Source organism: Triticum urartu, chromosome 4A, assembly GCF_056163025.1.
Source record: "Triticum urartu cultivar PI428250 chromosome 4A, HENAU_Tu73, whole genome shotgun sequence".
NCBI lineage: Eukaryota > Viridiplantae > Streptophyta > Magnoliopsida > Poales > Poaceae > Triticum > Triticum urartu.
Genome location: NC_141876.1, coordinates 608,676,077 through 608,698,612, shown reverse-complemented (window position 1 = coordinate 608,698,612; position 22,536 = coordinate 608,676,077). Strand labels below are relative to the sequence as shown.

Genomic DNA, 22,536 nt, shown 5'->3' with positions numbered 1-22,536 from the left:
CCAAGTAAAGTTCTCCCATTGCTCATTTCTTGCTAGTTTGGGGAACCCTAGTTTTGTTTGGATCTAGAGATTTGCATGGAGATGTGAGATGTTTGTTTGCCAATTTCTATGATTAGGCTTTGTTAGTATGCTAGGGTTACTCTTATGGGTGTTCTTATGTTGGTGCTAGGGTTAGGTTTAGGGCTAGGGTTATGGTTATGGTTATGGTTAGGGTTAGGGTTATGAATAAGGTTAGGGTTGTTGTTAGATATATATATTAGGGTTTCTATTCCGTGTTAATCCTTGGATTAGTACTCATGGAAGCAATGTTACCTTATGTTTCTTGGAATGCTTATAGGGATGGGAAGAACATGTGTGTTTGTTCATCATGGGGACAAAGACGCCTTTTTGAGAGGCAATATAGAACCGGACCCAGATGAGCTTGACATGGTGTTTGATAGTAGTCCTAGCTATGCGGAGCTTTTGCAACAAGTTAGGCAAGATTTGAATTGGATGGACCCTAATGATATCATTGAGTTGGAGGGAAGGCATAATGTTGGTTTTGGAATGCACGTCCGTTGGAAGACAACGCGTGTCAACTCGGAGCAACGTTGGGTTGCATACAAGGAGACGGTGGCCGAATCACTAGACAAGGCTCTTGAGTTATTTGCAACGAAGAAGGTTGATTCAAGCTTGCATTTGGACTTGAACCGGAACCCCTCCCCTTTGGTTGCTAGTAGCCCCCCACCCTTGAAGCGAGATGAAATTGTTGAACCTCTTTTGACCCAAGAAGTGAGGCCAACATTGAGCCCGTTTACAAACAACCAAGATGAAGTTTTGCAAGAGGACAATGATGAGTATGCGGACGATGACAATGAAGTTGATCTCCATGACAACAATGTGGGTGATCTCGACAAATATCATTTGCAAGAGACAATGGACCAATCCATCCCTTTTTCCCGTGCATATGCATCGGACTCGGATGACGATGGTCCCGATGAACAAGTTGATGCGGAGGGGTTCACGGTGAAGGAGGCCGAAGCTTTTGAGAAGGTATTTCGTCAGGATCATCGGACTACATTGTTCAAGGATGTTAGTCTCGCGGATGAAGCCGTGGTAGATGGTGGCCAATGTGCACCTCTTGGGGTTAGGCCAAGCTCTCACCGTGATTTGGGAGACGACAGGAACCGGATTGCTAAAGGTTCTAAGTTCGACACCTTGTTGGAATTGAAAATGTGGCTCGACAACTACTTGGTTACGCATTATCGTCCACACAAGGTGGTGCACTCGGACGTCAATGTGCGCTACACGGTTGCATGTGCATGTGAAGATGAAATATGTCCGTGGATTGTGCGTGCAAGACCATGGAAAGGAGGTCCAAGTTGGCATGTAGTGAGTTGTGTGCCAACTCACATGTGCCAAGGCAAGAGGGTGGATGGCAAGATCGTGTCTCAAAACCACAAACAACTCACGTCCGAGTTCATCGCTTACAGGCTCTCCAACTCAATATCCACACTTCCAACAATGAGCGTCCAACATGTCATTGACCTTGTGAAAGCCATCTTTCATTACAAGGTGAAGTACGACAAGGCATGGAAGGCGAAGCAAGCCGCATTTAAGATGTTGTATGGTACATGGGAGGAAGCATACAACCGAATCCCTAGGTTGTTGCTAGCCATGGCCGCAACAAACCCGGGCATGGTTCATGTGGTCGAGCCTCATGGGCACCAAACAACGGTTCATGAAGGAAGAAGAGTCAGAGTATTTGGCCGTGCTTTTTGGGCGTTCGAGCAATGTGTTAGGGCTTTCGAACATTCTAGACCGGTCATCGCAATTGATGGCACGTTCTTGACCGGACAATACAAGGGCACCTTGTTGGTTGCGATAGCAAGTGATGCCAATAACCGGGTGTTGCCATTGGCATTTGCTTTGGTTGAGGTGGAAAACAATGACAACTGGGAGTGGTTTCTGTATCTTTTGAGGACGAAGGTGTTACCCGCTCAAAGGGAAATTTGTGTCATATCGGATCGGAATCAAGGAATTCTTAACGCGGTGGAGATTTACATTCCCGGGCATGCTCCGTTGCATCATCGATGGTGCATGAGGCACTTTTGTTCGAACTTCTATAGGGCATGTGGCCTTAAGGAGTTGGCCGACGATCTTCAAGATTGTTGTCTCGCTTTCTCCGAAAGGCGCTTCGCCACTTTGTACAACAAATTGCTCGCACACAAAAAGCTTGATGCCGGGGGTCAAGACTTTCTCAATAGGCACCTTCAATACCGGGACAAGTGGGCACATGCTTTTGATGAAGATGGCCGGAGATACGGTCAAATGACAAGCAATATGGCCGAATGCTTCAATAGGGTGCTCAAAGGTGCACGTGGATTACCCGTGACGGCAATAGTTCAATACACATTTGACAAGATGAATGCGTACTTTGTAAAGTACTCGATGGAAACCGATGCGCAGATAGCGGGTGAGAACCCACGGAAGTACAAGTACAAGTTCCCACCCAAAGTTGATGAATGGTTGGTATTTCAATCGCGGAAGGTGGACTCAGAAGAAGCTATATTGTATGACAACAAAGAGTGGAAGTAACGAAGTGAAAGAGCCAGGAGGAACCACAAACGATGGCCGGCAACATGGAGGGAAGGCTTTCAAGGTGTCGTTAACACAGTGTGATTGCACTTGCGGGAGGCCATTGTTGCTTCATCTCCCGTGCTCACACTTGTATACCGCCGGTCGCGTTAGGAATGTGGACATCAATCACCCACGCACCGTGAGGGAGTCGGAGTTCTCAATTATGACGGTCAAGAAAACATGGGCTCCCCGCTTTCACCCGTACTTTGACCAATCACAATGGCCGGAGTATCATGGAGTTCAACTATGGCCGGATCCGGAGTTGAAGGTTGTTAAACGGGGTAGACGTAAGACAAAGCGTCTTAGAGGCGACATGGGCGGATGGGGCCATGGTGGCCTCCGCAAAGCGGGCAATGACCAATTCCAAGAGCCTCGTGAGAGCTCCCGTTGTGGGGAGTGCAAAGGTCAAGGTCACAACAAAAGAAAATGTACGAAACCAAGGAAAAGGTCCAAGACAAATGATGCAAGCACAAGACAACAAGGAGGTACACAAGGGAGCCAACCAAGTGGTAGCCAACAAGTGCCAAGCCAACCAAGAGGTAGCCAACAAGTGCGAAGGCAACCACGCGGTAGCCATCAAGTGCCAAGGCAACCAAGTGGTAGCTAACAAGTGCCAAGGCAACCAAGTGGTAGCCAACCTAGTGGTAGCCAACAAGTGCCAAGCCAACCAAGCGGTAGCCAACCTAGTGGTAGCCAACAAGTGCCAAGGAAACCAAGTGGTAGCCAACCAAGCGGTAGCCAAAGAGGATCTAGGCAACAAAGAGGTCGGCAACTAGGACTTACAAGAGGCCGTGGTGGTGGTAGAGCTCGTGGTGGTGGTCTAGGCCGTGGTGGTGGTAGAGCTCGTGGAGGTGGTAATGGCCGTGGTGATGGTCTAGGCCTTGGTGATGGTCTTGGCCTTGGTGGTGGACTTGGCCGCGGTGATGGACAAGGGCAAGTTCGTTATAGAGGAATGTTTGGATACCTAGATGGACTGTTTCCGTATGTTCCTCACTAACTATAATGTATCATATGTTCTTGTTTTTTCATATGTTCTTCTTTTTCATATGTGCTTCCATTTGTTCTTATTGTCCCTACTAACCATTATGTTTCACTCATTGTAGGTATGGCGGCTTCCCAACCCAACAAACCAACGATGAAGGAGGATGGCGAAGATGAGATGGCGGGATGGTGGGAGAAGGCTGCCAAGAAGCTTAGAGAGGAGGATGCAGAGAAGAAGGAAGAGGAGCTTGAGACGGAGAGGAAGAGAAGAGAGAGAGCGTCAAATGCGATGCGTGCTAGGGAGCAAGCGTTGGTGAGGAAATGTGAGGAGGCACAGAAGAAGCGTTTAAAGGATTTTCAAGAGAAAACGATGAAGCTTTGGGCAATTGCAGCTGAAAAAGAAGAGAGGGAGAATCAGATATTCATGGAGAGGGTGGTTAAGGAGGCTCACCTCATAAGGAAAAGGGAGGAGGAAGAGGAAGAAGAGAGGAAGAAGAAGAAGGGAAAGGGGCCTTGCTCTACGCAATAGAGCTACTATGTGTCATGAACTATGTCTCCTCCTCAATGTGGTTGTGAACTACTATGTGTCGTGAACCATTATGTCTCCTCCTCGATTTGGTTGTAAAAACTACTATGTGTCGTGAACCATTATGTCTCCTCCTCGTCAATTTGGTTGTAAGAACTACTATGTGTCGTGAACTACTATGTCTCCTCCTCGTCGATTTGGTTGTAAGAACTACTATATGTCGTGAAGTACTATGTGTCGTGCATATGTTCTCTTCATTGTTGTTTGCTTGCTATGTATCAATCCTACCTCACATCATCTTAGATATGTATCAATCCTACCTCACATCATCTTACTATGTTTGCATATGCTAAAAAATAACTAAGTACAAGTGCAACACCCAAAGGGCAGGCGCTGCACTATGAAGTGTGGCGCCTCCCAGCTAGGCGCCGCACTGGTCTGTAACTTGTCCAAACTTCTGTTGCTCTCTGGATAGCTACAGACATGTGTAGCGCCTAGCTGGGAGGTGCCACACTCCATAGTGCAACGCCCAGGAGGCAGGCGCTGCACTATGGAGTGTGGCGCCTCACAGCTAGGCGTTGCACTGGTCTGTATCTATCCAGAGAGCAACAGAAGTTTGGACAAGTTATAGACCAGTGCAGCGCCTAGCTGGGAGGCGCCACACTCCATAGTGCAGCGCCTGCCTCACAGCTAGGCGCTGCACTGGTCTGTATCTATCCACAGAGCAACAGAAGTTTGGACAAGTTACAGACCAGTGCAGCGCCTAGCTGGGAGGCGCCACACTCCATAGTGCAGCGCCTGCCTCCTGGGCGTTGCACTATGGAGTGTGGCGCCTCACAGCTAGGCGCTGCACTGGTCTGTATCTATCCAGCAGACCAGTGCAGCGCCTAGCTGGGAGGCACCACACTCCATAGTGCAGCGCCTGCCTCCCAGGCGTTGCACTATGGAGTGTGGCGCCTCACAGCTAGGCGCTGCACTGCTCTGTATCTATCCAGAGAGCAACAGAAGTTTGGACAAGTTACAGACCAGTGCAGCGCCTAGCTAGGAGGCGCCACACTCCATAGTGCAGTGCCTAGCTGGGAGGCATTGCACTATGGAGTGTGGCGCCTCACAGCTAGGCGCTGCACAAACACTTAGTGTTTTTTTGCCATTCAGACTGTCATTTTCAGCCACAATTCAACATTGCGTATAGTAAACAGTAAGGTTCAAAAAGTGTTGAACAAAGACATCATTTCTTAGAAAGGACCATCACAATAATTTCAAGTTTAACATAGAGCTACCATAACTTAGAGCTACAATAAGTTCAAGTCCATCACTCTAACTTCAACGACATAACAAATTCCACATTACTAAGAGCTACCACCACAATGGGTTGAACATTACTAAGGATGACTAGTGCTTTCCGCGCTTGCTGGCTCCTCCCCCCCTCTTGACAGTTATCTTCTTCACCTTCCTAGGACGAGGAACACGCTCCGGCTCCGGCCCCGGCTCTGGTACCTCCACGTCGTCCATTTCGTCCTCCAAATAGTCATCCAAAGCTTGCATCCGCGAGGTGCCGACCGTCCTTTTGCCTCTTTGAGTGAAGTCCTCAGGTGTGTATTTGTTGATTCCCTTCCTAGGCTCTAACTCGTATGCAGACCGAACCTTGTAGGTCCCCAAGACCATATCATCAGGAACCTATGCATGCACAAAAGATATGGAAAGACCGTGTGTGAGGATATAGTTAGCAATGCATCAACAATTGGATATATCCTCATGCCATACCTCTTGGGTGACCACACCCACATCCTCATCCTCCAAAGGATCAGCGTTGTCAGAAGTTGGATCTGATGGTGTCGCCAACCTAGAACGTTCTGGTGATACATACTCGGGGTCACGACAACCAAAAAGGTTTGATAGCCGCCTTAACTTTTGGCCCTGGCGCTGCAACATGAACAAGTGAATGAGACATCGAACGTAGCAACACATGTTAAGTGCTAGTTTGAAGGAGATGTGAACCTTAATGAAAGCTCGAAGTGCACCTTCCCATCGCTTTTGCCAGCCGGGGTTGCTTCCAGAATAGTGTCGGTCTCATCAGCTGCTTTCTTGATCTGGGCACGCTATGAACAGAAACGGTGTTAACGTGTTAGGCAAGTGAAGATGTGAATAGTGCGAATGGAAAAGCAAAAAGGGCAAATACCACAAAGTTCATCATTGGAGCTGAAGGGATCACTGAGTTGCCTTTCCTGATCAATGAGTTGTATTGGTGCTGGGCAACCTCATCAAAAACAGTGGGTTCTTCCAAAATCTCCTTGGCATACGCCGGCTTGCATACCTCCACACGGGTGCTTGCAAGAAACCATGTGAGATAGTTGTTGAACGCGATCGGGCAGTGCTGACGAAGCTAGGCTTGTTTTCCAGCCCGAGCTTGCTCCACAGCAAGCTTGAACTGTATGATATACTTGTTGTGATGCTTGGACCAATCCTTGATCTTCCGCTGCTTTTTCTTATCCAACCTGCAAGTTAGAAACAGAATATTAGCATCATGGAAACTGTCGAGAAGCCGCTAAGTGCTTAAGGTTGATTATATCTTACGCGTGTAGCACTATGTCCGTGTCCTCCCACTCTGGCGGGTGTGGCTGGAACAAACCAAACTGGCGGAACACCCGATGTGGCTGGTGAATCTCAACCGCCCAGTTGCATATGAGTGGACACCGCATATGCCAGAGATCCCTATCTCTAAGGCACATCAGATTCAGCTTGAACTCTAGAGGGTTCCCAAAGCTATCTCCTTTTCCATACGGTTCCCATTCAACCTACAAAATGGGATAGAATGCAAAATTGATATCGAGTTACGATAGAAGCATCAAAATCACTTATGGAATGTCGATTCACCTGCTCAGGCGTGATCGCGTCCATCTCGCTCCTGTACAGCTTGTACATGACCGAGGGATCATCCGTCATCTCATTTAACACATCCCACTTGTAAGCCCAAGTGGGGAGCCGTAGTGGGTCGCCTTTGTCGTCCCAATCCTCGAACTTCACGATCTTCGGTCGTCCAACCGGCAAACGCTCCCAGCTCCATATGGAAAGTGCGAGCAAACAACCACCAATACCTCCAGATAGCCTACAAGAGGCTTCGTCCAACTGCACATACAAAAGAACTTGGTTGAATTAACAGCAAGATTGGATTCATAATGTACCAATGAAGTGAAACAGAAACAACTTCATACCTGTCTATACAAGTAAGCCAGTGTCGCCGAAGCCCAACTCCATTTGCTATCGAAGATGATCAACGCCTTGAGCCACATCCATGGAGCATTCTTGCATGTGCCATCAGCAAACATAGTCCTGGATATCACGTACCACATGTAGACACTAGCATATGTCTTCACCGTGTCCTCATCAGCATCCTCAGGGCAAATACTGAAGTTCGATACAATCCACGTGAAAGTAGCACCGGCTGCGACTCTAACCTTCTTCTTGCCTTCTTCTTCTGGTTCGCGAGGCTCCGGAGGAACATTACCAATAAGGGCAAACATCTGCTCGCGCCACCCATCAGAATCGGTGCTCATACATAGAGGATTCCCATCAATAGGAAGACCGGTGATCATAGCTATATCCTGGAGCGTCACGGTCATCTCCCCGGTCCGAAGATGGAAAGTGTGTGTCTCCGGCCTCCAATGATCAATAAGCGCGGTGAGTGCTGGAGCATTGTTGGGTGGCGTCCCGGCTGACCAACTGAATGAAAGGGAGAAGTCATGTCTCCCTAACATACGGTGTGTACCGCTCGTCATAGCGCATCCACCCAAGGTTGACCCCGTGAGCCCGAAGCTTCAGAGGTGCAAGCTCCTACAAACAAACAAACAAATCATTACATATGGGGGGTATGTGTTTGAAAAAAACAAGAAATTCATAACACCGGCAACTTCCATTATTACCCGCTGCTCCACCGACATAGCGTACGACCGGTGTTGTTGGTCCCAGTGATCATTGATAAGCCAAACCATCCTAACAATTTGAAAGAAAGCTTTCTTGTCAACACGATTATCTTTTGAATACAAAAAAAGTAAAGTACGGCTACTAGATGCAAAATACAAAGCATATGTATCCAAACCATTCTTGCCAATACAAATGTAATTTCAATAAAGTAAACTAAGCCTACCTCATGCAAGATTCAATACAAATATCTTTTCCATATAAATAAAATGTCAACCTATGTATCCAAACTATATAAATAACATGTCAACCTATGTATCCAAACCACATTCTAGTCTAACAAGGGTTCCCCAAATCTAATACATGCAAGATTCAAACAAAAATTCCCCAAATCTAATACACACAAGATTCAAACAAGGGTTCCTTAAATCTCCAAAATAGCATACATTCTATGGATAGAGAGAAGGGGATCGGAGAAAAATACCTTCTAGGATGGATTGGTGAAGTAATCCACGGGCCAAATCGTCAGATCTGAAGATTTTTGAAGAGGGGGTTCAGAGATGGAGAGGAGCCAGCCGCCGGCGCGCCTCTTCTGTAACTGGAACGAATGGGTGGGGTGGGGGGAGGGGGAGCGGGCGGCTGGCATCTAAGTCACAGTGCAGTGCCCACGGGCCGGGCGCTGCACATTACGCGTGTGGCGCCTAGCTCGGAGGCGCTGCACATTACACGTGTGGCGCCTAGCTCGGAGGTGCTGCACTGCTGGGTGCGGGCCCAGGGGCTGCCACAGTGGACTGAAGTGCAACGCCCCCGAGCTAGGCGCTGCACCGTAGGGTGTGGCGCCGTCGTGGCGGACGCTGCACGAAAAGGTTAGGGGTGTGAAATTATTTCACGGGCAGTTCATTCTGTGAATTGATTTCGTCCACAGGTCAAAATAGTCAAATTTGCCGGTTGCATGCTGATCTCGTCAAGGTCTCGCAGACTCGCCTTGGCAATCATTTCAAGATGAAGAACGACACAAGGGTGATACATATCATCGCAAAAGAGTCAACCTAAATAATTAAGCCTTGCAAATTTGAACCAAATAATGTCTCCTCCACATGCCAAGAAAAGTGGAATGGATAAAATATTTTCAGTTTAGGGTAATCTCGGCATTTCAGAATTCTAGCCCATAGTCAGACTCCTAGCCAACACAGCGATGCATTTTCATAAATGCGGAATATATCTGTCAAGTCCCCATGGGAAGTATCATAACTTAGTATTATGCATATAATAATAATGTATGATACTACATCCGTCATGCATAAAATCATATATTAGTATCTTAGATAATCTTATTTATTGACATCCATGACATATAGTAGCATAATATTTATTATGATACAATATCATGATGTGATACCCAACACTTTCTTTCTTCATTTAATTCTCACATCATCAAAATTGCCTAGTTGACATGCATCTTATATTTACTAATTGGAGGCACCATATGAGGCACCACGTTAATCCTAAAATTTAAGAAATTGCATCCATCCGATTAGCATATAATGTGTCTTTAGCCGTAGGATGAAGCATGCGACGTGAAAAAAAGGAGAGGTGCTCACCTGGGTCTCTCCACGTTTCCTCCTAATAATAAAAAAAGAGTTAATTACACTAGAGATACATAAATTTGCACTTGATGTACAACTTCCTACACAAACTTGGAAAATGACACAAATCTACCCTATAACTTGCATTCCAAGTACGTTTCAGTACATTTTCGTTAACTCTCCATTAAACATGACACGTGAGCTGCACGTACCAGTGCTACCCACTACACTAGCCACTACACCACCCGTTCTTATATGTTTAAGTTAGAGATAGATATTATTTATATGTTTATGTTATGTGCTGGCCTTTGAACAAGTTTTGTTTTCTTCTCAATGTCGGTATCTTTTCGCTCGATTCAGAAAATTTAAGTGATAATTTTTTTAGGATTCAAAGTCAAGACGTTGTGTCGCACGCGTCCAATACTAGCCACTGCAACCTGCTACTTGTTGTTAATGTTAGAGATATATAGTTATTTTTTATCAAAAAAATGGTTTGAATCTAAATTGTGCATTGCACAGGGTTTATTGTGTGAGTGGGTCTCTCAACATTGTTTTTCCCAGTCGGCCGGCTATCCGAAATTTCTGTGAGCCGTGAATGCTTTTGACATTGTTAAAGAAACTAGAATTCAAATGGTCAGATGTTCAAATGCACATGTTTTCGCATATCATCTTTTGTCCAAGTGATAAGGCGCAAACCATAACAACTCATATGCGAAAGTTGGACCTGTCACCCTTGGTTAACACAAGCTACCAGGTGGTGTAGTGCCTAGCAAATGGTTCATGTGACTTGTCACCCTTGGTTAGATTCTGGCTGGCCTTGTTAATCTTTATTACGGTATGTTTCAGTTTCTTTCCTTGCAACTGACTTGTGGGACCCACATGTAGGTAGGAGCGTGGGTCAGCTGGCATGCAGTGTTTAACGGAGAGTTAACGGAAAATGTACTGATATGTATCCGAAACGCAAGTTGTAGGGTCGGTTTGTGTCATTTTTCAAGTGTATGTATGATTATGTACGTCGAGTGTAAGTTTATGTATCAAAAGTGTAATTAACTCTATAAAAAATAAAGGAGGCGTTCTGGCCTAGGTCTCTTCCCGATTCGTAGAAAGAAAAAACAAAAGCAAATCTATGCGTGGTCTCCTCCTAACCATCCCAAGTTCTGATGCAAATCCTATGTGGTCTATTTTTTTCCCTGCGCATGCATGTACGTGCCCATAAATTGTACGTGCAAGGGCAAAGGAAGGAGATAATTCAGACCTGGACTCTATTCCTATTGATATATTATTATTTTTCTGGCAAGAGTCCAAATGATATACATTTATCTGAATCATTTAAAGAACTTGATATGTGCACAGTACGTGCAAAGGCAAAAGAAGTGTCGATCTTAATGATATATTGCTTTTTTTTCATAAACGGTCCTAATGATAAATGTTTATGTGAATCACGTAAGGTGTAGAATTTCTTATAGCTTCCTAGGTGGATATCAACATACGTACATGCATAGTGCTTCTATGTAATTTATTTCTTGCGACCATGCATGAGAAATATGCTCGGCGTCTGCAGAGCCGTCGTGACTCAACGTACCGAGGCAAAAGGCAAAGCTCTAAGGCGCCACTGAGTAGTTAACAGCTCCTCCTTTACGCCATCGGGTGCAGGCTACATGCCAGTCTCTAGAAGGAATGCGATGTGCCGCCTACATTCGATGTCTCTGCATGCTAAGTTACAAAGTCTTTTAGGAGTATCATTTTTTGCCCAGAACATTCCGAATGTTTCTCTTCACAAACTATCTAAATAAATTATTTCACATATACCCATTACAAAAAATAAATATAATCTATTTTAAGGGCATGTTTATTGTCGAACTTTTTCAATGTTCCCCTATGCGTTTTTTTATCTCAGTAAATTGTAAGTTCAAACTCTATCTTCCTTCATGGCAAAATGACACCATATGCTACTACAGGGTATTCAATTTGCAGAACTTATAGGTTATAATTGAAGATAACATGGACACATTACTTATGTTCGTTAATATTTAGGTCCAATCTTTCCGGTTTGCTATTTGTAACCAACTTATAACTTTACGTCCTCTGTTCCCAGTACCATCATGTGAATTCTACCATGTTTTGCAACTGTATATATTGTCCACAAATGTATATCTTAACAAACTTTTAGGTTCATATTTTTACAATACCTATAAATCTGAGGTCTTCTGCAATGACAAGAGAAAAATCTTTGTGTATCATGGTGACACATTTAGCATTCGAAATTCATAATGAGACATTGGTTTAAGGTTCATAACTCCTTTTTTCCCTATGTCTAACCAATAAAAATAGTGCATGTTGTGTTTAATAACTATTTATAAAAAACATTGTATAATTGTCAGACATTTCATATTGCAAAAAAACTTAACATACTAAGAAGTAAAAAGTGCTAGCCCGTGCAGATGCACGGGTTGACGACTAGTGATACTAGTTATGATATTCCCATTACGGGCAGACTTAGTATACTATTAAGCCTTCAATGATTAAGCACATAATGAGGCACACGCATTTAAATTTCATCGGAGAGCTTCCTCGTTCCGTGCTCATCACCACACCGGAAGTTTCTCTTTAGCCGTGTTAACTCATCGCACAATCCTGAACAGAACATCAATACAATCTTGGTACATGTTGGTTGTCGGGAGAGCTTGGATATAAACCTGGGAATAGTTTAAAATCCAAATTGAAACCAGTCTGAACCACACAACTTTGTGCCTAGCAACAAGACCAATCCAATCCAAAACTGAGCAGCTAGAACCTAGACCGAACTAATCTTTTTTGTGTTTTCCACATTCCACCCTACTCTTTTTCTTCATTTTTTCGAGACATGTCTAATTTTTTAATACCCATCGTATGATCTCCATATATATCAGGAATATTTTTTTACACATGTTTACCATTTATCAAAACATGATCCACATTTGTTTTTCAAATATACATTTTGATGTCTATTGCTTTCATACACACTGGACATTTTCCCTGTACATCTAAAACATTTTTCATATAAGTTTAGCATTTTTCCAAACACACTTTTTGGACATTTTCTTGAATGCAGGTTAAATATTATTTCAAGCACACCTTGAAACATTTTTTAATGATGTGAAACATTTTACACTACATACGTGTTTTTAAATTACTAGCAATGTGCCCGTGCGTTGCAACGGGTCCAAAGTAGAATATTAAATGTTCACAAACTTGAAAGAAAGACACTCTAGTTTGGTATAGATATCACTAAAAATATACTCGTATTAGGTTTCACTCAAAATATATTTCTCGTGGCTGTTTTGATGAGGTGGGGGAAGGATGTGGTTGGTTTCAAGATACTAAGAGGTTTCTGCAAATTGGAGCAGAGAATTGGGGTCTTGTTGCAAAAATGCCACAACTTACATCATAGTCGTTAGATGCAGATCTGATGGTCAGAAATGACGGATGGCAGACACACCATCATCAGCAGTTGAGTCTTTTATAAGAGTAGAGATATAAACATTTTTCAAATGTCATACACATCTTTTTCAAACATGTGGCCCTTTTTGAGCTTTTTCAAAAATAAAGGAAAAAGGTAAAGAAAGGAATGACTCTTTTTAGGATCAACAAATGAATTAAGCATAAAAGAAAACAAACTAACTAGGAGTTGGGTTGGCCCTGTACTTACACTATTTCCGACGAAATGTTGTTCGGTCTCGTATGAAGCGATACATACATAGCCGCGTCTGTCGAGATTGGGACACGCATCAATAATCAAACACCACCGAGTGTCTGGCTCTCGTATTCTCCTCAGGCCCATGGTAATCTGACCAATCAAGCACTCGAGTCCATTATCCATCCTAATCACATAGAAAGCCCACGACCACACATGTATCTCCACTTTCCCGGCGAAGTGCCTCGAGATCCTGCAGTGAGATTTGCGGCCGCCGGTCGCCGGCCACCATCTCCGCTCATACCGGCGATGAAACTTCGGCTCCACGACAGCATATCCCGCGCGCCGGTACTCCACTGTCCTCGCCACCATAGCCCACGAATCACTGCCGCAGACGCGACCGCTGGTCCCCGCCGGGACCCCCTTCCTGTCTATGGCCTCCACGGCGTGGCGGGAGGAGGCGTCTTCGATCGAGTCCTGCAGCTAGCTAGAGGGTATGCGCGTGGTAAGAAGTAATCGCCTATTCTGCTCTGCTAGATCAAGCATGCGAAGTGGACCTCGTCTTTTGCTGTCTCAACTCTAGGATTGCTGAAGGAATTAATTGATGAGCTGAGGAAGTTACATGGATTAATTGATATGCCAGAATGCAATTCACATTGTTCCTGAAAGACGACGCAACTTGCGTTATTCCTTGGTTACGTACTACAATCTCTTCTCATAGTTCAGTATACAAATTAGAATTTTTTTTAGCAGCAAGCACATAAAATTCAGTAACACTGCAAAATCAAAAATTGATGGAGCGCAACACGTTTTCAGATGAAGGAATTAGTACGTTCAGAGATGAGCCTTGCCATGGTTAACACTATATTGTACGGCAGAGAAGAAGTCTTATTCTGGTTTCTGATCATTGATGAAGTATATAACTTTATGTAACATCCCACTTTTTTTTCTTGTTCTCCTTTGTACACGTACATAGTACATTCCCAAAATTTATAAACTATGCAGTTAATATGACAAACTACCATATTTTTAAAGATTATTCATATATGCCACCTCTAGAGAATAGTTCATTAAACTGTTTTACACTACATCCGGGCAGGGCTCAGAAGTAGCCCATCTCTCACATGAAAATCCTACAAAATAGAAATAACCTAGATGATCGCTATCACATTTCTCATACCATTTTGTATTGCGCATGCTATTTGTTGTTTCCATATGAAAATAAGAAATAGTATATAACTTAATTAACGTGAAAATATTACTAGTAATAACAGGCTAGATTTCCCGGTCCTTGTCAAAACCTCTTATCTAAAACATTAACTGTAAATGATTGTTCTCAGTCTGCTTTCAACATGCTGGACCCATGGGCACATGCCATTGCCAGCTGTTGTCAGAAAGCTTGGAGCACTCACTTATTCCTTTCTTCTTCTTCTGATCAGGAAAATTCTCTCCACTTTCCCACCACACACAGTACATACATTGTGTTTCGATCTATATGCTAAGGTGGGCAGTGCTCCAACGCTACTGCTAGCTACTGTAGATTTCCTAACAACATTTGCACACCGAATTCTTTGAAAACTCGTCATCTGCATTCTGAAATACAGTATATACAACGCTTAATAATTAACCTAAACACGTTTGCTACTAAAGGGGCCAGATTCCCATGTCCCTCTCTGTACTCCTTATAAAGTAGTGCATGTATATCATTGTGCTTGATCCTCTCATGATATCGACATGGAGGACCCATCAGCGCATGCAAGGCCGTCTCCAGGAATTCGGGGGCCCGGTGCGAAATATAAGATGAGGCCCAAAAATTTGCATGATCCGTCTAGTATTTCTTAAAACAAAAATTTTAAATCGACTAAATCTACTCAGAAAGGAAAAATTCATTGAGTCATTCTTGGAATGAAGTATGCTAGTAGAGTACAGAATGAATAATTAATTCTAGAATTAGAAATTAGATTACGGATAGTGCGTTAATCCTATTAGTTTCAATTAAAATAAAGTACACGCCTACTCGAGTAGCATTGCTGTACTAGTAGAGATTGTATTTGATACAGCGCCACGATAACATCAAAAGAACCAATGATGTATCAGGAAAGAAGAAATAACCTTAACGCATTGTTCGGTTCCTTAAAATTTGAAGGGGTTTAAGGGGACTGAGAGGGATTAAACCTCTGCAAGTAAAAAATCCACCTCAATCCTCTCCACTCCTCCCCAATTCCCTTGTGACCGAACAAACCCTAATTACTTTTCCGTTCATCAATTTTGATTCCGGGCATATGGTAACGGCTTACCTTGGAAAATATTGGGGGATGACGAGATGAGGCTGCTGCGGTAGCGAAACAAGCGGCGACGGCCGGACACACGGCAGACTCGCCGTGAGCGACCGCCATCTATCGGCGGCTCGTCCCCTCCTCGAAGTAGGTAGGCGGCGCCTCGTGAAGTCATGAACACGAGGACACACGCACGCTCGCGTGTAGTGAGTAGGCCCAGTAATATGTAACTAGTCTGCCTTGATTTTCTATTTGGATCTTCTTTTATGTACAAATAGGGCCGAATGGGAAATTGGTACTAGGACGACTCTGGGCCTGTTGGCTTTGACCAGGGGCATCACCACAACGTGCGTCCGCTTCACGCGCATCCGGCTGCATTTTAGGATCGAGCGACCAGCCGATAAGCCAGCCAGTCAGCGAATTAAACGTAAAGCTTCGTGATTTTTCTGTCCGATCGGGGGCCCTCCGATTCTGGGGCCCTGTGCGGTCGCACGTCTCGCACAGCCTCCTCGACGGGTCTGAGCGCATGCTATTCCCACCTATTATTGCTTGCTATGCAGCACCCAATTATTCCTTGCTCCTTTCCTCTACCTCCATCGGGCCACTTCTCCTTCTCCACTGTCCCAGCAGCACACATGACAAGCACCAACAAGAGAGACGAGCATAATAGCTAGCAGAGGGCATCCATCCATCCATGGAGGCCGTGGTGAGCGCCTCCCACGGTGTGATGGGTCCCCTGCTGGGGAAGCTCGCCGACTTGCTCGTCGGCAAGTATGGCCGCATACGAGGGGTCCGCGGTGAGATCTTATCCCTCCAAGCTGAGCTCACCAGCATGCATGCCGCGCTCAGAAACTACACCATGCTAGAAGACCCTGATGTCCAGGTGAAGGCGTGGATATCACTGCTCAGGGAGCTGGCCTATGATACCGAGGATTGCATCGACAAGTTCATCCGCCGCCTCGGCAAACACGGGCGTCGTGGCGGCTTCAAGGACCTCCTCCGCGACACCACTCGCTTCCTCAAGACTCTTGATTCTCGCTGTGGAATGGCCGACCAGATCGACGAGCTGAAGGCCCGCATCAAGCACGTCAAGGAGCTCAAGGATTGTTACAAGCTGAGTGAGATTCCAAGCAACAAGACTGAGCATGCAGGCGTGGATCCTCGGTTGTGTGCTCTGTTTTCCGAGGAGGCACACCTTGTGGGTGTGGAGGGTCCAAGAGATGATCTTGTCAAGTGGATGTTGAAAGAAGAAGCAAACAGCTCCACCAAGGATCCTAAGGTGTTGTCAATTGTTGGATTTGGTGGATTAGGAAAGACAACACTCGCAAATGAGGTCTATCGCAAGATTCAAGGGCATTTCGATTGTCAGGCTTTTGTATCAGTCTCACAAAAGCCAGTTCTAAAGAAAATTATCAAGGATGTGATCCACAAAGTGCCTTGCCCCGATGGATTCAGAAAAGATATTGAAACTTGGGACGAAACTACATCCATTGCAAAGCTAAGAGAATTGCTACAAGATAAAAGGTAACTTTAACTTCTGTTGTTATTTTTCAGAACATTCCTTACATTTGTCTTCACAAATTTTGGTAGTTACTGGTTACTGTTTCATGCACAGTTATATTTTTCACGTGAAGAAAAATAAAGCACATGGCTTGTACAATTCATCCTGGTCACTCGTATTAAAATATATTCCATATAACCCAAATAAGCATTGAGAAACAATGTTTGCACATCAAGATATATAAAATAAACATTGTATTGAAGTGGTATGATAAATTATAGATGAGAAAATAAGCAAGAAGTATGTTCCACTTGTTAACCACTCCAGTACATAAAGAATTTGCGTCGTTGCATGTTTATTTTTCTAGTTGAATTCTATTTCAAAATTAGTTAACATCATCTGCTACTATTTAGGTATCTTGTCATAGTGGATGATATATGGTCTACTCAAGCATGGAACAATATCAAGTGTGCTTTTCCGGACAATAAATATTCTAGCAGAATTATAACTACTACACGCATTATTGACGTGGCAAGATCATGTTGTCCTGGTAGTGATGACCGTGTGTATGAAATGGCAGCCCTAAGTGATCTTCACGCCAAAAGATTGTTTCTCAAAAGAATTTTCGGCTCTGAGGACCACTGCCCTGATATGCTGAAAGAAGTTTCCAATAAAATCCTGAAGAAATGCAGAGGCCTACCATTGGCAATTATTAGTATATCTAGTTTGTTAGCAAATAGACCAGCTGTCAAGGAGGAGTGGGAAAAGATTAAAAGATCAATTGGTTCTGCACTGGAAAAAGATCGAAGTCTAGAGGGAATGAGTAGCATACTATCTCTTAGCTACAATGATCTTCCACCTAATCTCAAGACTTGTTTATTGTATTTAAGTGTATTCCCTGAGGATTATGTGATTGATCGAAAGAGGTTAGTGAGGCGGTGGATAGCGGAAGGATTTATCTCTGAAGAGCGTGGAGAAAGCCAGCAAGAAGTTGCAGAGAGATATTTCTACGAGCTTATCAACAAAAGCATGGTACAGCCTGTGGAGGTCGGCTATGATGGCAAGGCTCATGCTTGTCGAGTCCATGACATGATGCTAGAAATCATTATTTCAAAATCAAATGAAGATAATTTCATCGTTGTGGTAGGTGGTGGCCAAAGGAGTTTGGCAAATCGTCAAGGTTTTATTCGGCGACTATCAATCCAGCACATTGATCATGAACTTGCAAATTTACTCGCACAAGAAGACCTAAGCCATGTTCGATCTCTGACAGTAACATCGTCAGCTTGCATCAAACACTTGCCTAGTCTTGCTAAATTTGAAGCTCTACGTGTACTGGATTTTGAAGGTTGTGAGGATTTGGAAGAGTATGATATGAGAAATATTGGCAAATTGCTCCAACTAAAGTACCTAAACTTTCCAGCCACGAGAATTTCAAAGCTACCGTCAGAGATCGTGTTGCTACGTGACCTAGAGACACTACATTTTGGAGCTACACCAGTGGAAGAGTTGCCAACTGGATTCGCTCAGCTGACCAAACTACAACACCTAATTGCTGGAGGTTGGACAATTATACCAAAGAAGATTGGAAATATGAGGAACTTACGGGAGATATCAGGCTTTAGTATTACTGGGAGTCCAGCAGATGCGGTGGAGGATCTTGGGAACCTGCCAGGTTTGGAGGAAATTGATATATATCTCGATGGTGGAGAATCTGACGAGTTCAGGAGGCATGAAGAAATGTTACTTTCCTCACTGTGCAAGCTTGGCAGCAGCAAGCTCCGGTCTTTATGGATAAGTAGGTTCGGTGGTTCCCTCGAGTTCTTAGAATCTTGGTCCCCACCGCCAGTTTCCCTTCAAGCATTTTATATGGATATCAGCTACTATTTCAGGAAAGTTCCAGAGTGGATTGCTCCAGCACTCGCCAGCCTTTCTTTCCTAGACATCAATTTAGCTGAATTAACAGAGGGTCTGCACACTCTTGGGTAGCTCCCGGCCTTACTTTGCCTAAAACTGTGGTTCAAAACAGGACCAGAAGATAGGGTTACAGTCCAAGGATTCCCAGGTCTGAATGGGTTTGGCATCTATAGTAATTATACGTCAGTATACGTCACTTTTGTCAAAGGGGCTATGCCTAAGCTTAAGAAGCTTGATTTGCTTATCAATGTGTCAGTAGCAAAAACATATGGCTTCTATTTAGGCATCGAGCATCTCACATGTCTTCAACAAGCAACGGCGAGGCTTGACAATAGGGGCGTTACACCTTCCGGGAGCAAGGCTGCAGATGCTGCGATCAGGGCTGCAGCAGGTGCTCATCCAAACCATCCCGCAGTTACTATTTATGAGCAATACGAGTGTTCTGAAAAGGACAGTGAAGATACTGGTGGCCAAGAGAAAAAGAGCAACGAAGATGGTGACGCTGATGAGAATTAAGATGGTCATCTTCCGAGTGGAACGATGCTCATCACCAACTGCAAGAGGTATTAATACAGACTGTGATCATTCTTTATTTTACCATCAAAATGCATCTTTTTTCCAAAACTTATATTGGAGCCGATATATAGGATGATGTGCGGTTGGCTGGGTTACTTGGAGACTTGGAGTGCCATACTGAAGGAAGGCCTGGAAATAAGAAGCTGAAGCTGGGTGATGGTCACATTCAGAAAGACGGCGATAGTGGTCTCAGTTGCTACATTGAATTCCCATTGTTTACTTTTGATAATTATTAAGAGTCCTGCGGCAAAATGATGCGTTCCACTGCCTTTCTTGCTTACCTTTTGCGATTATGACTCAAGAGTCAAGACTGTATTTGCGCTGAAAAACTTGTGTTTTGTTTCAGGTTGTTCACTATTGTAATGTCGATTTGAATTCTGAATTATTTCTGCTGAATGCTTCCTGATGATGGAAATGTAATATTGATTCTCTCTTGCTTGCTTACTTGCTTGGTACCTGTTTGTCTGAGCAAATTGGATGGCTGTACGTCGTTGCTTCTTCTTTATATCTATGCTGGGAATAATCAGGTTTACATGTCCTGAAAGCATGCTTGCTGCTGCGTCATACTGTAGATGAAACCGAAGATGAATTACCATTTGGTTGGCATGCTTCAAAACACAAGCTGCATGCATGGCGCACGGTGGAATTAATAGCTACTTGTGCTGCTCAAGGCAAGCACTTGTGATCTCTTCCTGGCCATCTCCGGCGCTGCTACTCCGGCAGGCGGCAGCTGCACCGTGGCATCTCCGGCCAATCCACCCCTCGCCTGTCAGGACTCAGCATGTACTAGCAGCTGTACCGAATGGTAACCTGAAGGAAAGCTGCACACATAATGCACGATGGAGTAGCAATGATGGATGGGTGGGCGCAGCAGGGTAATACCGATCGAGTGCTATTGTCCAGCTACAACGTCAAACTTTTTCTGTACATCAACTAGGTATGAAATCTGTATCTTTTTCTCCCCTTGCGCTACTCTGTTTCCTCTGCTCTGCGATTCGGGCTGTCCTGTCTCCTGCCGACTTAGCTGTGTGCTTATGCTCGCAGCTACTTGGTACACAGCACTCAATTTGAGTGACATTAATTGTCATAATATTTCCTAGATTGGATAATTCAAAAACTCTGAAGAAGACCCGCTAGCACTACTAAATTAATTTATGTATTTCGAAATGTAAACATATTTTTTTGATACATGATGAACATTTTATTTCTAATGTATGAACATACAAATGTACATATGTACAGATTTTCTTTTTAAATCTATGAAAACTTTCTGAAAAGATAAATGAACCTATAAATATTAACATTTTTTAATTCATGATGACCATGTTATTTCCCATGATTGAACTTATCTATGTATGCTATATGAAAAAGAAACTGCATACATTTGAACAAATAACAGTTTTTTCTACGATATAGTCTTCGGACATATTACAAAAAATACATTTTGTTCCAACATAACAAAAACAAAAAGCTCATACTTAATGGCCCAGGCTTTTGCGGTCCATCTAAGGGACTGCGCGTCAAATAGGAGGACTCACTCTGGGAGTCCAACAACTTTACCGCCATAATAACCACTATTATAACTATTTTGTCCAAAAAATGCACTCTAGCAGAGTTGCCCTCTTGTCAGGACTGCCATATTTATGGAGCGGCCTCCATATAAGGCTCTTCATATGAAAGTTACATGTAAATTGTATGTGGCGTGAAGAAAACTTCAGGCGGTCCCACACCTCATGTGGGATGACAGGGACGTCGGGGAAAAAGGAATGTCTCATTGATGAGTGGGTCCTATGATTGTGGAGGCAACATGTATGGAGACTCTATTTTGCTTGTTGCCCTTCTAGCCTGCATAAGTTTTTGGAGTGCACTCCATAACAATTATGGAGGCTGCTCTTTTGGCTACTCTGCTAGAGTTGCTCTTTTGAGGTTGATGACAACAAGGATGATCCCTAACATTGCTCATCCGGAATGGGCTGGATCCTAACAAAGTTTCTCCCTAGTAGCCAGGATCATGGTCGCACGGCGTCCTCTCATTACCAATACTTTTTCTAGTGTTTTTGATGGAGTGGTGTCGCTCCCATATGATACATGACAGGGATACCAAGTTACCAAATATTCTTGTCATGCCCCATGGAAATTGTACGTTGTTGTGGTCACCAAAGGGCAAAAATAAAGTTGCATATATGCATGCTGGGGGGATATCGACCTAATGTTCTTATCGTGATTTTGATGGCTACATGATTATTAAGTCCACCAATGATATAATCTTCTATATCTAAATAGCTAGCCCCCATTAACCCATTTCTCTCAAATGCAAGCATGCATCCTCAGCATGCAACATTTATAGGAAAATATCCACTTTAACATGCAACTATGCATAGAAAAAACCACACCTCAACATGCAAATATCCATCATAATTTTCAATCTATTATGCTATTTACATTTGATAAATAGTTCACAATTATGCTATTGTGAAATTGTGAACTATTTATCAAATGTAAACTATTATGCTATCCTCGATATCATAGGCCAACTCCCTAACGTATGTAGATGCATTTTAGAGTGTAGATTCACTCATTTTGCTTCGTATGTAGACCATAGTGGAATCTCTACAAAGACCTATATTTAGGAACAGAGGAATACTTGTATTATGAGTTTCGGTTCTGTACTATATATGGTCTATTAAAGCAGGCTGTATATATCACAGATGGAACTCATCAGAGTCGTATAGTCTTATGCCGTACCAATATGCACTGATTTATAATGGAGTTACTAATGACAAGACCACTAATTTGTTTTTCTTTCTGCGAGACAGGAAGAAAGTAACCTTGCTGCTGAATTAATCACATAGGATCAATGTGTGATGGTTGTACATGACAGTCAGAGAGATACAAAACTATTCCTGAAGCAAATTAAGCCCGCAGTAGATATAATTATATATTGTTGTTGACTAGTACTAGTT

General features: G+C 43.7%; 3 protein-coding genes across 3 annotated transcripts; 2 read left to right on the top strand and 1 right to left on the bottom strand.

Moving 5' to 3' along the window:
• The first annotated feature begins 327 nt into the window (after positions 1–327).
• Positions 328–2,577, top strand: LOC147977284 (uncharacterized). The gene has a single exon (XM_087521119.1). The coding sequence runs from the start codon at positions 328–330 to the stop codon at positions 2,575–2,577; it is 2,250 nt and encodes a 749-aa protein (XP_087377245.1).
• Positions 2,578–6,696: 4,119 nt separating this feature from the next.
• LOC147977283 (serine/threonine-protein phosphatase 7 long form homolog) lies at positions 6,697–7,431 on the bottom strand. Its single transcript, XM_087519947.1, has 3 exons — positions 7,339–7,431; positions 7,001–7,252; positions 6,697–6,921 (listed from the first exon to the last, which is right to left on the bottom strand). Exons 1-3 carry the CDS (start codon positions 7,414–7,416, stop codon positions 6,697–6,699), a joined length of 555 nt encoding a protein of 184 aa, XP_087376073.1. The 5' UTR covers positions 7,417–7,431.
• Positions 7,432–16,165: 8,734 nt separating this feature from the next.
• LOC125553213 (disease resistance protein PIK6-NP-like) lies at positions 16,166–20,014 on the top strand. Its single transcript, XM_087519240.1, has 3 exons — positions 16,166–17,103; positions 17,494–19,560; positions 19,645–20,014. Exons 1-2 carry the CDS (start codon positions 16,274–16,276, stop codon positions 19,067–19,069), a joined length of 2,406 nt encoding a protein of 801 aa, XP_087375366.1. The 5' UTR covers positions 16,166–16,273; the 3' UTR covers positions 19,070–19,560; positions 19,645–20,014.
• The last annotated feature ends 2,522 nt before the right edge of the window (positions 20,015–22,536 follow it).